General features: G+C 38.3%; 1 protein-coding gene across 5 annotated transcripts in view; it reads right to left on the bottom strand.

Annotated features, from left to right (window-relative positions):
- PPEF1 (protein phosphatase with EF-hand domain 1) overlaps positions 1–14,945 on the bottom strand; it is a 142,457-nt gene that overhangs the window by 31,121 nt on the left and 96,391 nt on the right. For 4 of the 5 annotated variants that reach the window (XM_065915225.1, XM_065915229.1, XM_065915226.1 and 1 more), the window contains 3 exons: positions 4,960–5,126; positions 2,092–2,128; positions 864–1,013 (listed from right to left, as the gene is read on the bottom strand). In XM_065915225.1, coding sequence (XP_065771297.1) covers positions 864–1,013; positions 2,092–2,128; positions 4,960–5,126 — 354 coding nt within the window. The remainder of the gene's footprint in view (positions 1–863; positions 1,014–2,091; positions 2,129–4,959; positions 5,127–14,945) is intronic. The other variant, XM_065915230.1, reaches the window with a different exon arrangement.

Below are 14,945 nucleotides of genomic sequence, written 5' to 3'. Positions count from 1 at the left end.
TGGTTGTCATGCCCAGGTGGTTGCCCTGTCCCCCTAGTCTGGGGGCATTGGCTGGGCTCTTGACATGTGGAAGGCAATTCCAGTCACTCTGCAAAGCCCCACCAAAGAAGCCTTTCACTAAGCCTCAGAGCTTCAGGCCCCACACAGCCACTTCCCTCAGAGGGTCGATAACATATTCCTGCTCTGCTTCTGCTGTATTGAAAATCGTTCCTTAGGATTAAAATATTAAATTACTCCCCCCAAAAAAATATCCTGAGCCATTTGAAATATATATGGGAAATCACACCAATTTACAAACTGCTGTATGATTCTACTTCTATAAGGCTCCTAGAGGAGTCAAATTCTTAGAGCTATAACACAGAATGGTGGCTGCCAAGGGCTGGGGAAGGTGGAACTGGGAATTAGTGTTTAATGGGTAGTTTCAGTTTGGGAAAATGGAAAGTTTTAGAAATAGATGGTGGTGACAGTAGTGACGGTTGCACAATAATGTGAAAGTACTTAAGGCCACTGAACTGCACACTTAAAAATCGTTAAAGGGGTAAACTTTATGTTGGTATATTTTAAAACATTAATTAGAAATTTTAACTTTTCAAAAATCAGGATTTTTCACTTTTAGAAACTATTATGAAATGCCAATATTTTCCCACTTTCACCATGAATTTTTAAAAATATATTTTCCATATATAAACGTTATCAATTTAGTTCTTTATCATGCAATCATTGATTTTCTTAAAATTTTTACTCATTTTTTCAGAGTTACAGCAATCACTAAAACACGAATCTATAGAAAACAATACATGAAAGGAGGTATGTATCCCTTTGTAAATCTCTGAGAGGACATTCATGCAAACATTGTTTCTTACTTTGTTTCTTTCTAAATGGTGGAGTAAATTCAAGTCTGTGGACTCTGATATCCCTCCATGTATGATCAGGACTTCATTGTCAATGATTGTACCAATTGGGAGCCAGGTATAAACCTCTTCCAAGATTTGTAAGATTTTTTTTCCGTGCAGCTGTAAGTAAGAGCTTGAGTAAGTTTGTTTTTCTGATAGGTTCAATTTTACTGAATAGTCCTAACATATGGACAAAAACCAAGTTTTCATGCCACCCAAACTAGGTCAGGACGGACACACTAACCAACAAGCATGCATTAATCATGTCTTTTAATTCTCTTTTTTTGATACTTTGACTTGCTGACCCAGGAGAAGAGACTGCCCCTCCCAAGACTAGTTAATTCCTAGAGATTGTAAGGAGTTGTCTTTTGTATATAAAAAAAAGTGCCTTTTATATGCAAATCAACCTACCCAGAGCCCATCCTCCCAACTAGTCCTTTACGGATTTAACCAGCCTGCCAATGCAGGAGACATGAGAAATGTGGGTTCCATCCCTGGGTCAGAAAGATTCCCCTGGAGGAGGGCATGGCAACCCACTCCAGTATTCTTGCCTGGAGAATCCCACGGACAGAGGAGACTGGTGGGCACAGTCCATGGGGTCACTAAGAGTCAGACACAACTGAGCACAGCACACCCAGGGCCACTATTTCCTGCTCCAATCACCCCAGGGCCAGCCAGATACCAGGCAACCGTGGACAGCTTGTAAGTCCCAGAGCCTGCTGAAATTACTCAAACGAGCGAATCCTAAATCTGCTTACACTGCCTCACCCATTTCTTCCTGAGAAAACCACAATAAAGGCTCTTGCCACTGCCTCTGACTGACTCTGAGGTGCAGCCCCATATGATGTGGTGTACCACTGACTTCAGTTTCTAAGGAATTGTGAGTAAAAACCTTTCCCTTCATGACAGTCATTTCCATGTTTTACCAAACCTGAGTAAAACAAATCCCAGGTATCTTTGAAACAACAGAGTTTGTATCTGTGTTAAAACTCACACAGAAGTTACAATGAAAAAGCTTGGTTTAGTTCAGAAAGAAAAACAGGTCTTCACCATGGCCAGGGCTTCCTTTTGTGCTTTTATTGGCCTGGATTCTGATTAATTCTCCCATCATCCTTCTTGAAGTTTTTTCTTTTTTAAACTTCTATGTATAAACAGCAAAGAGGAAGTAAAAAAAAAAAAAAAAGTAAATGAGTCTTACCTTATATTTATGTAAAATTTCTTTCGTGAAGCCATACCTGAAAAAAAACAATGGGATTTCAACTCTGTCACTGAATGGTGAAAGAGTTTCCCGTAACTCCCACTTACGTGAGTCAAGTCATACAAAAAAGCGAGTCCTTAACATCTTACTATCACAAGTATCAAGAACTCAAGCAACTAGACTTCAGTTGGAACTATTACTTACTCAAGTCTTTGCTAGGCACTGTGGGAAAGAACAAAGGCAGCTGATGACGTCATCCCTACCCTCAAGGAGTTTAGAGTATAGCTGGGAAAAGAAGATAAATTTTCATGAAACCAATACAAGACAACTTAAGAAATATGTGGTAGGCACCGGTGTCTAAGTACTGCAAGTATCCACAGTGTGCTGTGGCCACTGAGGGAAGGTGTGTGGGAGAATGCTTTTCATTTAGATAGAATTTCTCAGACATCCTGTACCTTATGGTAAATGAATGATTAGGAGGGAAAAGAGACCAAACAAAGAAAAGCCTAGAAGGCAATAAGTTGGTTCTTAATACTCTCTCTGACATAGCTCATGTAATGGTATTGAGGGTTTTAATAAAAAGTATCAGGAAGTTTAATGCCTGAATAACAGTCACTAAAAGGGATTTAATGATGAGATTTTTTCCCAATACTTTCTTTGCCTTAAGATAATAATATATATCTTGAAGTATAATAATATATCTTGAATAATATATACCCAACAAAGTGAAGTCAGAATGCAGCATACTCACTCCAGGTTTCCACACAAATCATGTCATGTGAAGCTTCTACAGCGTAGCATGATGTTTCCTAAAATGAACTCAGTCCTGCATATTCAACAGCACCTCAAATCAGCTTACCCCCCAACTGAACTCATCATTCTCCCTCAGCCCACCTTTCTCCTCTTATCATGTCCCCAATATCAGTGATATTGCAAATTCAACCTAGGAACCTGGAGGTCATCTTCTCTCTTCTTTCAAGTCCTCCATATCATGTTACCAAGCCTTAAAAAATGCCTAAACTCCTCTTGAATCTATCTACTTCTTTGTGTCTCCATCTCCCAGTCTAAGTGAGAACCCATCATCTATCTCTTCAACTCTTATATTTCCTACTGGCATCCCCATATCCATTCTTGTCCCTCACCAAACTACTCTTATTGTTGCATCTTACAACACAAATTTTATAATACTCTTCAATGATTTTCTCTTGTCCTCAGAAGAAAGCTCAAATTCCTCTGCAATAATTTCTTACGTCTCGAGCCCTATCAGGTACCATCCTGTTCTTCAGTTTATGCTTCTCCTATCCTGAACTTCTTTCAAGTCTAAAAAGTCCTTTCTCAAGCTCTGCCTAAATTGTCTCTTCACTGCGGAACACTGTTTCCCATCCACTCCTGCCATGGTCGTCTCTTGGTTTCCTAATTCATCCTTCAGGTCTCAGGCTAATGCCATATTTCTATGGGAGAACCTTCCAACCACCCCTCAGACAGGCTGGATCTCCCTCTTTACAAATTCATCACACTTGAAAAACCTGCTCAACTTGTGTCTTCCCTGCTAGATGTAAATTCTAGGAGGGCAGGAGCCATGTCTCTTTCAGTAACCATTCAGCACTAGATGCTGAAGCTGAAGCTCCAACACTCTGGCCACCTGATGCATAGAGGTAACTCACTAGAAAAGTCCCTGATGCTGGCAAAGATTGATGGCAGGAGGAGAAGGGGGTGACGGAGGATAAGATGGATGGGTGGCATCACCAACTCAATGGACATGAGTCTGAACAAACTCTGGGAAATGGTGAAGGACAGGGAAGCCTGGTATGCTACAGTTCATGGAGTCACAAAGAGTCGGACAACTTAGCGACTGAACAGCAACAACAAATAGAACTGAATAGCTAAATAAATGGAAGAATAAATGGCATGCCCAAATAAATGTTTTGAGCTATATTACATATTACATATATGTATTGAGCTATATTGTGTATATATATATAGCCTCTGAAAATAGCCTTGGGATTTTTTTTCCTTCATATTTAGCATCTTCTTCCAAACCTGAGGGTTAGAATTGAAACTCTTGTTTTCAGGCCAAGTGCCAAAACTGTCCCAAAGAGAAAACTCATCAGTTGCTGAGCTTTGATTCAGGCACTCAAAAGCCCAGGACTGAAGCATCTAACATGCCATGCCTTCTACTTCCCTAGTGCAAACTGGATTGTTTTTTCATAAAACAAGAAACAAAAGGAGGAGAGGAAGAAGGGGAGGAAGGGAAAGAAGAGAGGAGGAGGAGGAAAGAAAGGAAAGAAGAACATTTGTCACTTACTGTGCCTTTCACAGCAAAAACTGGTAAACCACTTAACCAATCTTTATTCCCCAAACTTCCAGTGAGTCAGATAGCTGAAATGCTATGTTACAGCTGTTCTCAAATATGTTTATGAACAACTATGCCAGAAGCAATCACCATGTCATAAAAAAAATATACACATTAGTGAAAAACACAGTACTAGTTTCCGAGACAACTTCTGAGGCAAGTCAAAAGAGTATCGAGAGAATGAGTCCATCTAAACCTGCTCAACCACACCTCCAAACCTGGCCTAACACGTCTAGAAAGCACACCATTTGGCTTGGGAAGGGTGGGCATGGGAGGAAGAACAAAATAGTAGGGAAAAGGAAGGATTGGAAGAAAAGATAGGAAGGGAATTTTAGAGCAATTTATACTCACACAGTAGAGGATTGAGGGAGGTAAACTGGGGTAAGAACTGAGATCTTCCTTGAGATTCTCATCCCTACTTCTCTACACTCACTTCTAACTCTCTGCTATGAACTAAACATGGTAGCATTTTCCAGAACAGGAAACAAAATAGGAAATCTACAGGGCTAGGTTACCTCATATTCATCATAAAATCCTCATGGTTGCCTCTGTTCAAGTGCAGGTCATTTGGGTACACAAGAAAACTCACAAACAGGATCATTAGGATCTCCATGGAATTTTTTCCTCGATCTACAAAATCACCATTAAAAACATATGGGTTGTTCACTGAGGGGAGACCATTCTGTGGAAGGAAGAGGGGGGGAAAGGAGCAGTTAACAGAATGTACTTTTAAAAGTAAGGTTTTGTACTTAACGTTCACATGGATATGGAGAAAAGAGGCTGAGTCAGTTCTTCCACTGGGAAAAATCTGCTCACCCACTCAAGCCAATTTTACTTTTCCAGGGCAAGGGTGAAAGCTTTCACTCTTCTCCTGCAAGAGACCTTTTAGAAGTAAAGAATTAGCTTGGGACAGGTACACCAGGGGGATGGCTCATCCTACTCACTTCCGTGCATGAAAACTATGAGTTTTCTCTGAAAGGACCTGATAATTATCCTATTAAAAAAGCTGTGGTACATATACACCATGGAATATTACTCAGCCGTTGAAAAGAATTCATTTGAATCATTTCTAATGAGATAGATGAAACTGGAGCCCATTATACAGAGTGAAGTAAGCCAGAAAGATAAAGAACATTACGGCATACTAACACATATATATGGAATTTAGAAAGATGGTAATGATAACCCTATATGCAAAACAGAAAAAGAGACACAGATGTACAGAACAGACTTTTGGACTCTGTGGGAAAAGGCGAGGGTGGGATGTTTTGAAAGAACAGCATGTATATTATCTATGGTGAAACAGATCACCAGCCCAGGTGGGATGCATGAGACAAGTGCTCGGGCCTGGTGCACTGGGAGGACCCAGAGGAGTCGGGTGGAGAGGGAGGTGGGAGGGGGGATTGGGGATTGGGATGGGGAATACATGTAACTCTATGGCTGATTCATGTCAATGTATGACAAAGCCCACTGCAATGTTGTGAAGTAATTAGCCTCCATCTAATAAAAATAAATGGAAAAAAAATGGATTCTTTCATCTCTTCCTTGGGTAGAAGAGGGAAAAACATTGAACTAAGAGCCAGAAGTCGTTCATTCTAAGGGACCCTCTGTTTAATTTCTCTAGGCTGTGATTTTCTCAATTTGTAAAAAGAGCCCCATCCCAGATCAAAAATGAGAGACAGGATATGAAAGTACTCAGGAAAGTGTAAGGTACTGTCCAACTGTGAGCAGAGCTAATATACCATCAGTTCACTCTGATACAATTACACCAGGTGTTAGAGGCATGTGTTCTTGACTGCTCACCAACCAGAGCCGTATTTGTTGTTTAATATGTTGATTACCACTCCTGAGCATAACACTTTAAAATATAGTGTTAGCATAAAAAAGGACTGGGATTAGGACAAAGGTCTGGTCTTTATAGCAGCTATTCTTTCCTTTACTTCTGTACTAGTAAACTCTAAGATAAAACACGCCATGCCTGGTAGAGAAATGGTTGAGTGCATTTTTATTGCATAGTAAGATAACTCAAATGTCTAAAAAATACATTACAAAAAGAAAATTTTAAGTACTCATATATGTACTCATATATACTCAAAATTTTAAGTACTAATATATGTCCTCTTTCAAAAAAGTTACCTTCGAGAAGTAATTCACATATTCTAGTTATATTAATCTTTTTCAAATGATTTTCGATTTTCTCTTTTGTTAGGTTTCAAATTATGTAAGAAAATATTATTACTTTATACTCACCACCTAGTATTTATATACATTTTAAATTGTTCATATCAATATGACAAAAACAGTTGAAAAAATAAAATACAAGTTGTAGCATATAACTTAGTAATTCCAGAAGTCAGTATGCAACAAAACATGTTCTGAAGGCAACTGGAAAAGAGCAAGCAGTGGTGTAGTGTTCTGGGCCAGAAGACTTATTCTCTAATTCAGCTCCGCTATTACCCATGTGTCCCTGGGCAAGTTATTTGATCATTATGAACTCTAGTTTCCTCATCTGTTAAATGATAATTTCCATGCTTATCATACAGGGCTACTTTGGAACTCACATGAGACAGTGTGCTTTTACTATAGTGTGTAAAAACTATAAAGCACCACACAAACTAAGAGATTCATTTTATTATGACCTCCATGTTATTTCTAACTTTACAACCCCACCACTTTATATTTTCTTATACATGAATTCACATAACCTATTCACACTGGGCTTAGATAGGGTGAGCCAATTATAAAAATATAGGCTATTGTTCATCAAAATATAAAGGAAAAAGGAGTGATTCTGCATCTCTAACACTCTTCCTTCCCCCAGACTTCAGCTGGCTGCCATGAGTAACCTGGTGAACTCTGAGCAGTGCTGGAGGCTATAGATTTTATCGGGATGTCCAGGACTGAAGGGGGCTTAAGGAGCAGCAGAGAGCAGTGGAAGAACTAGGCCTGAGGGGACATGTAGACTCTGTGATTAAGGGGACACTTTGTCTCAGAGCATGTGTGTGGTCTTGGTTGAGGGGGGAGGGATCTGGATCTTACAGGAAAGGCAGAAGAACTTTCACATCTCTGAAACTAAAAGAATACTAACACATGCATTTAGAGATACCTAGGAACACAGAGACTTCCTCTCACACTCTTGATGCAGAAGCAGAAAGTGTTGTTGTGCCTCCAACTATGGAGAAGCTTGGCCTAGGTTAAGCAGAAAATTTAAAATGGAAATAACATCATATTTAAGAGGATCCAGTAACCACAGAGGCAGACCAATCCGACCTACTAAAGTACCATCCCCTAAGAGGTAACAGTGCTGGAGGAGACAGAAGCCAACCTTTTTTAAAAATGAGAGTACCATGAAATAAAGAACAGAAAGTCAGTAATTCCTGGCATTAAAAATATGCTATTGAAATTTAAAATATCAATAGACTAGTGATAACTAAAAGATAGAATGGTTGAAAAATACATTGCTGACCTGAAAGAGCAAGCATATGAAAAATCTCTCACAAAGAGCAAAAGGCAAAATGATGGAAATCATGAGGAATGAATAAGAGATTAGAGTTCAGAGCCAAGAGAACTAATATGCCACCAATAAGCATTCAAGAATCAGGAAAAAGGAACAGATGGAGAAGAGGCAATAATTACATAAATAAGAGAGGGAATTTTCTACAGTTTAAAACGAGACTTCACCCTGAAGTTTGAAAGAGCTCATGACTCCTGTTTTCAATGAACATGTACTGATTGCTTGCTATGTACCAGACATAGTTTTAGGTGTTAGAAACATAAAAGTCCCTGTATTCAAAGAATTTGCATTTAAAGAACCTAGCATCCACATGCCCCACAGAGGAAAACACTCAAGAACATATTTTAACCAAATAACAGCAGTAACAATAAAAAGTCCTTAAGCCTGGGAAGGACTAAGAGAAAAGATTAGAGTTGTGAACAATGAACCCTGCAATACATAATTAAATATAAATCAGTAGCAATAATGTATAAATTGTGTTCTCTGAAACAGATAACAGAAAAACCTAAATGAACTTTTTGGCCAACCCAATACAAAACAAGGATTCAAGAAATAAAAGATATGTACTATGAAGGAAATCTGATAATGGTCAAGAACTAAAAATCTGGCATGAACCAAAACTAAGGATTTGTAGGGGATGCGAAGGGAGAAAAGTAAAATCCTCTACAAATCTCATCTGAATGGGGAATGTACATGGAAAGTGTGAAAACAAATATATTTACCTTACTGGAGGAAAGAGAGGATAATGAAGAAGGAATAAAGTTATAGCTATTTGAGAAGTATACAAACATACATCATTTATTAGAAATGTCAGGAATAGGAAGATAACAACTAATGAATAGGAAAGCATGGTAAAAACACCAAAGAAAACAATAATTTAAAAATCTTCACCAAAACAGCAAAAAGAAAGACTACTTTAAAGCACAAAACTCCAAGTATCTATAGTTTGTGAGAAATACACATAAAAAAATAGACTGAAAGCAAGGTAAATGCAACAAAGAAAAGGTAAAAATGAAAATATTAATATTTGACAAAGTGGAATTTAATATTCAAAGTGCTAAAAATTATCACAAAGCAACATTATATCATAATAATGGCCACTTTATGAAGAAGGTTCAATTTATAAACTTGTATTCAATAAACGAAAGAACAAGTTTTTGCTTCATATATTTACTATATATGCAAGAAGAAAATTTTTAAAAACACATAGTAAATTATTCAAATGTATTTATTGGTTTAAAATAATGTCCACAAATTATTTGATACTCCTTTTAAAAGGTGAAGCCTAACACCACTCCCTGAATGTGGGCTGGACTTAGTGATTTGCTTCTAAGGAAGGAATAAGAAACAAAAGCAGGAGTGCTGGTGTACAATTGTGGAGACTAAGTCATAAAAGAGACTGCAGCCTCCTATCTGCTCTCTTGCATCACTCACTCTGGGAAAAGCTACTGCTCTGTCATGAGAACACTCAGGTACCCTGTGTAGAGGACCATGTGGCTGTTCTGTCAACAGCCAGCAAGGAACTGAAAAGCTGTGTCTGCAGCCATGTGAATCAGCAATCTTGGAAATGAGTCCACCAGGTCCAGTTAACCTTACAAATGACTGCAGCCCTAGCCAACTGCTTGATTGCTAGCTCATGAGAGACCTTCAGGCAGAACCACCCAGCTAAGCTGTACTCAGATTTCTGAACCACAGAAACTGTGATACTAAACATTTGCAGTTTTAAGTCAGTAAGTACTGGGGTAATTTGTTATACAGAAATATATAATACACATATTTAAAAAGATACAAATGGAAAAAATTGAATGTATAGTTTACCCTCGAACACTGAGGGTTTGAGCTGCAAGGGTCCACTTAAACACAAATTTTTAGTGTAGTAAATACTACATTACTACATGGTCCATTGTTGGTTGACTCTTTGGATACAGAGGAACTGCAGATGAGGAGGGCCAACAATCACTTATACATGGACTAACTCTTGTATTGTTCAAGGATCAACTGTATAACTAATGAACTTAATAAAGAGAAATACGAAGAACTCTACATCCTATGAATAGCAGATACAATTAACTTTTCATTTGTCCACGGTGGTTTCATGAGAATCTATCATATACTTGATTTTAAAGAAATCCTAAACAAATTCAAAATAATAACATTTCATAGGACACATTCTCATATCACAATCCAATAAAACCTGAAGCAAATAATACAAAAAATTCTAGCTTTTTGAATTAAGGTCCTTGGAAATTAAAAATTATAGTCTTCATAACCATTGGATCAAAGAGGAAATTAACAGCAATATTATAAATTTGATAGAAGGCTCCATAACAACTAAAGTAAGAAAAAATGTGTAGTCTTAAATGCCTTCATTATTAAAGAAGATGCACATGAAAGACTATATTCACCTTAACACATTAGAAAAATAAAATCAATTAAAGATAAAAGCTGAAATTAATGAAATGGAAAACGAAAAAATGAAAGCTATATAATCCAAAGAGTGATTCTTTGAAAGAACTAATAAAATTGATGGTAAAACTTATCATAAGCCTGATTAAGGATAAGTAAAAAAAGATAATGAAAAACATGTAAGATTAAAGATTAGAAAAAAGGCAAAGATATAGAGAAGTTAGTTTTAACATTATATACATAAAAGGATGAAACTGGAGCCCATTATACAGAGTGAAGTAAGCCAGAAAGATAAAGAACATTACAGTATACTAACACATATATATGCAATTTAGAAAGATGGTAATGATAACCCTATATGCAAAACAGAAAAAGAGACACAGAAGTACAGAACAGACTTTTGAACTCTGTGGGAGAAGGTGAGGGTGGGATGTTTCGAAAGAACAGCATGTATATTATCTATGGTGAAACAGATCACCAGCCCAGGTGGGATGCATGAGTCAAGTGCTCGGGCCTGGTGCACTGGGAGGACCCAGAGGAATCGGGTGGAGAGGGAGGTGGGAGGGGGGATCGGGATGGGGAATACGTGTAACTCTATGGCTGATTCATATCAATGTATGACAAAACCCACTGAAAAAATAAATAAATAAATAAAAGAGAATATAATGTTGGAACCTGTGGCAATATACTTTGACAATCAAGAGAATTGGAGGATTTTCTTGAAAATTAGAAGCTATTAAAACTGATTCTAGTAAAGATACTAAAGATACTAAAACTGATCCTAAAACTGGAATGGGTGAATTTAACTCATATGACCATTACATCTACTACTGTGGTTAAGAATCCCTAAGAAATGGTGTAGCCCTTAGTCAACAAAAGGGTCCGAAATGCAGTACTTGGATGCAATCTCAAAAACGACAGAATGATCTCTGTTCATTTCCAAGGCAAACCATTCAATATCACAGTAATCCCAGTAATCCAAGTCTATGCTCCGACCAGTAATGCTGAAGAAGCTGAAGTTGAACAGTTCTCTGAAGACCCACAAGACTTTCTAGAACTAACACCCAAAAACGATGTCTTCTTCATTATAGGGGACTGGAAGGCAAAAGGAGGAAGTCAAGAGATACCTGGAGTAACAGGCAAATTTGGCCTTGGAGTACAAAACGAAGCAGGGCAAAGGCTAACAGAGGTTTTCCAAGAGAATGCACTGGTCATAGCAAACACCCTCTTCCAACAACACAAGAGAAGACTCTAAACATGGTCATCACCAGACGGTCAATACGGAAATCAGACTGATTATATTCTTTGCAGCCAAAGATGGAGAAGCTCTACACAGTCAGCAAAAACAAGACCAGGAACTGACTGTGGCTCAGATCATGAACTCCTTATTGCCAAATTCAGACTTAAATTGAAGAGAAAAGGGAAATCCACTAGACCATTCGGGTATGACCTAAATCAAATCCCTTATGATTATACAGTGGAGGTGACAAATAGATTCAAGGGGATTAGATCTGATAGACAGTGCCTGAAGAACTATGGACGGAGGTTAGTGACACTGTATAGGAGGCAGTGATCAAGACCATCCCCAAGAAAAAGAAATGCAAAAAGGCAAAATGGTTGTCTAAAGAGGCCTTAAAAATAGCTCAGAAAAGAAGAGAAGCTAAAGGCAAAGGAGAAAAGGAAAGATATACCCATTTGAATGCAGAGTTCCAAAGAATATCAAGGAGAGATAAGAAAGCCTTCCTCTATGATCAATGCGAAGAAATAAATGAAAACAATAGAATGGGAAAGAGATCTCTTCAGAAAATTAGAGATACCAAGGGAAAATTTCATGCAAAGATGGGCACAATAAAGGACAGAAATAGTATGGACCTAACAGAAGCAGAAGATATTAATAAGAGGTGGCAAGAATACGCAGAAGAACTATACAAAAAAGATCTTCATGACCCAGATAACCACGATGGTGTGATCACTCACCTAGAGCCAGACACCCTGGACTGCAAAGTCAAGTGGGCCTTAGGAAGCATCACTACAAACAAAGCTAGTGGAGGTGATGGAATTCCAGTTGAGTTACTTCAAATCCTAAAAGATGATGCTGTGAAAGTGGCACTCAATATACCAGAAAATCTGGAAATATCAGCAGTGGCCAAAGGACTGGAAAAGGTCAGTTTTCATTCCAATCATAAAGAAAGGCAATGCCAAAGAATGTTCAAACTACTGCACAATTGCACTCATCTCACACGCTAGCAAAGTAATGCTCAAAATTCTCCAAGCCAGGCTTCAACGATACATGAACCGTGAACTTCCAGATGTCCAAGCTGGATTCAGAAAAGGCAGAGGAACCAGAGATCAAACTGCCAATATCCGCTGGACCATCAAAAAAGCAAGAGAGTTACAGAAAAACATCTACTTTTGCTTTATTGACTACACCAAAGCCTCTGACTGTGTGGATCACAACAGACTGCAGAAAATTCTTAAAGAGACGGGAATACCAGACCACCTGACCTGCTTCCTGATAAATCTGTATGCAGGTCAAGAAGCAACCGTTAGAACTGGACATGGAACAACACACTAGTTCCAAATCGGGAAAGGAGTACGTCAAGGCTGTATATTGTCACCCTGCTTATTTAACTTATATGCAGAGTACATCATGCAAAATGCCGGACTGGATGAAGCACAAGCTGGAATCAAGATTGACAGGAGAAATATCGATAACCTCAGATACGCAGATGACGCGATCCTTATGGCAGAAAGCGAGGAAGAACTACAGAGCCTCTTGATGAACATGAAAGAGGAGAGTGGAAAAAGTTGGCTTAAAACTCAACATTCAGAAAACTAAGATCATGGTATCCAGTCCCATCACTTCATGGCAAATAAATGGGGAAACAATGGAAACAGTGAGAGACTTTATTTTGGGGGGGTTCCAAAAATCACTGCAGATGGTGACTGCAGCCATGAAATTAAAAGACACTTGCTACTTGGAAGAAAAGCTATGATCAACCTAGACAGCATATTAAAAAGCAGAGACATTACATTGCCAACAAAGATCAGTCTAGTCAAAGCTATGGTTTTTCCAGTAGTCATGTATGGATGTGAGAGTTGGACTATAAAGAAGGCTGAGTACGAAGAACTGATGCTTTTGAACTGTGGTGTTGGAGAAGACTCTTGAGAGTCCACTGGACTACAAGGAGATCCAACCAGTCCATCCTAAAGGAAATCAGTCCTGAATATTCATCGGAAGGACTGATGCTGAAGCTGAAACTCCAATACTTTGGCCACCTGATGCGATGAACCAGCTCATTGGAAAAGACCCTGATTCTGGGAAAGATTGAGGGCAGGAGGAGAAGGGGACGACAGAGGATGAGATGGTTGGATGGCATCACCGACGCAATGGACATGAGTTTGAGTAGGCTCCGTGAATTGGTGATGGACAGGGAAGCCTGGCGTCCTGCAGTCCACGGGGTCACAAGGAGTTGGATGCGACTGAGCAACTGAACTGAACTGACCGAAAACTGATTCAAAAGAAGTAGAACACTAAAAAAGTGCATTGTCTGCATACAGCTTTTTTTTTTCATTTTTAAAAGAATTTTTTGGTCTACTTTTTCATTTATTTTTTTTTTTACTAGAAGATAATTGCTTTACAATATTGTGTTGGCTTCTGCCATACATCAACATGAATCAGCCATAGGTATATTATGTCCCCTCCTTCTTGAACCTCCCTCTACCTCCCACCCCATCCCACCCTTTCAAGTGGTCACAGAGCACCACCTTTCAGCTTCCTGTGTCATACAGCAAATTCCCACTGGCTATCTATTTTACATATGGCAATGTATATGTTTCCATGCTACTCTCTCAATTTGTCCCATCCTTTCCTTCTCCAGCTGTAAAAAGAAACACATCTGAGTCAGTTCTAATGAGGTGGATGAACCTAGAGTCTATTATACAGAATGAAGTAAGTCAGAAAGAGAAAAACAAATATCGTATATTAACGCATATATATGGTATCTAGAAAGATGCTACTGATGAACCTACTTGCAGGAGAGCAATGAAGATGCAGCCATAGAAAACAGACTTGCATGTGGCTTTATAGTAGAGCTCTCTTTCCATTTTCAAAAGCAAATAGTTGTGTTTTTTTTTAAGCAAATAGTTTTGAAGTTCCTTCAACCAATGATTCCCATCCTTGGCTGCATAATAGAATCACATGATGATTCCTAGGTGTCCATCAGAAGCTCTGGAAGTGGAACTCAGTAGTTTGTTTTTGTTTTTGTTTTTGTTTTCTATTTCCTTGGGTGATTACAATGTATAGCCAAGTTTGAGCACAAGGGATTTAAGTTCTAAACCATAGAAAAAGATGTAAATCTCTCCAATTTATCTCATAAGATCAGTATAACCTTAGTATCAAAAATTGAGAAAAACAGCAGCCAAAATTTGAACAAAGATATAAACTATTTTTCACTGGGATGACCAATTTTCTGGTAGTAGAATTCATCTCGTTAAATCAACTTTGTTTATTATAGGTATTTCACCTCTTCTATGAACCATGAATAGTGAATTTCTTTAGTCAAACCTAATTTTAAGCCC

Source organism: Muntiacus reevesi, chromosome X (assembly GCF_963930625.1).
Source record: "Muntiacus reevesi chromosome X, mMunRee1.1, whole genome shotgun sequence".
In the NCBI taxonomy this organism is placed as follows: domain Eukaryota; kingdom Metazoa; phylum Chordata; class Mammalia; order Artiodactyla; family Cervidae; genus Muntiacus; species Muntiacus reevesi.
Note: the sequence above shows the minus strand (reverse complement) of the source record. Positions and strands in the feature narration are given on the sequence as shown.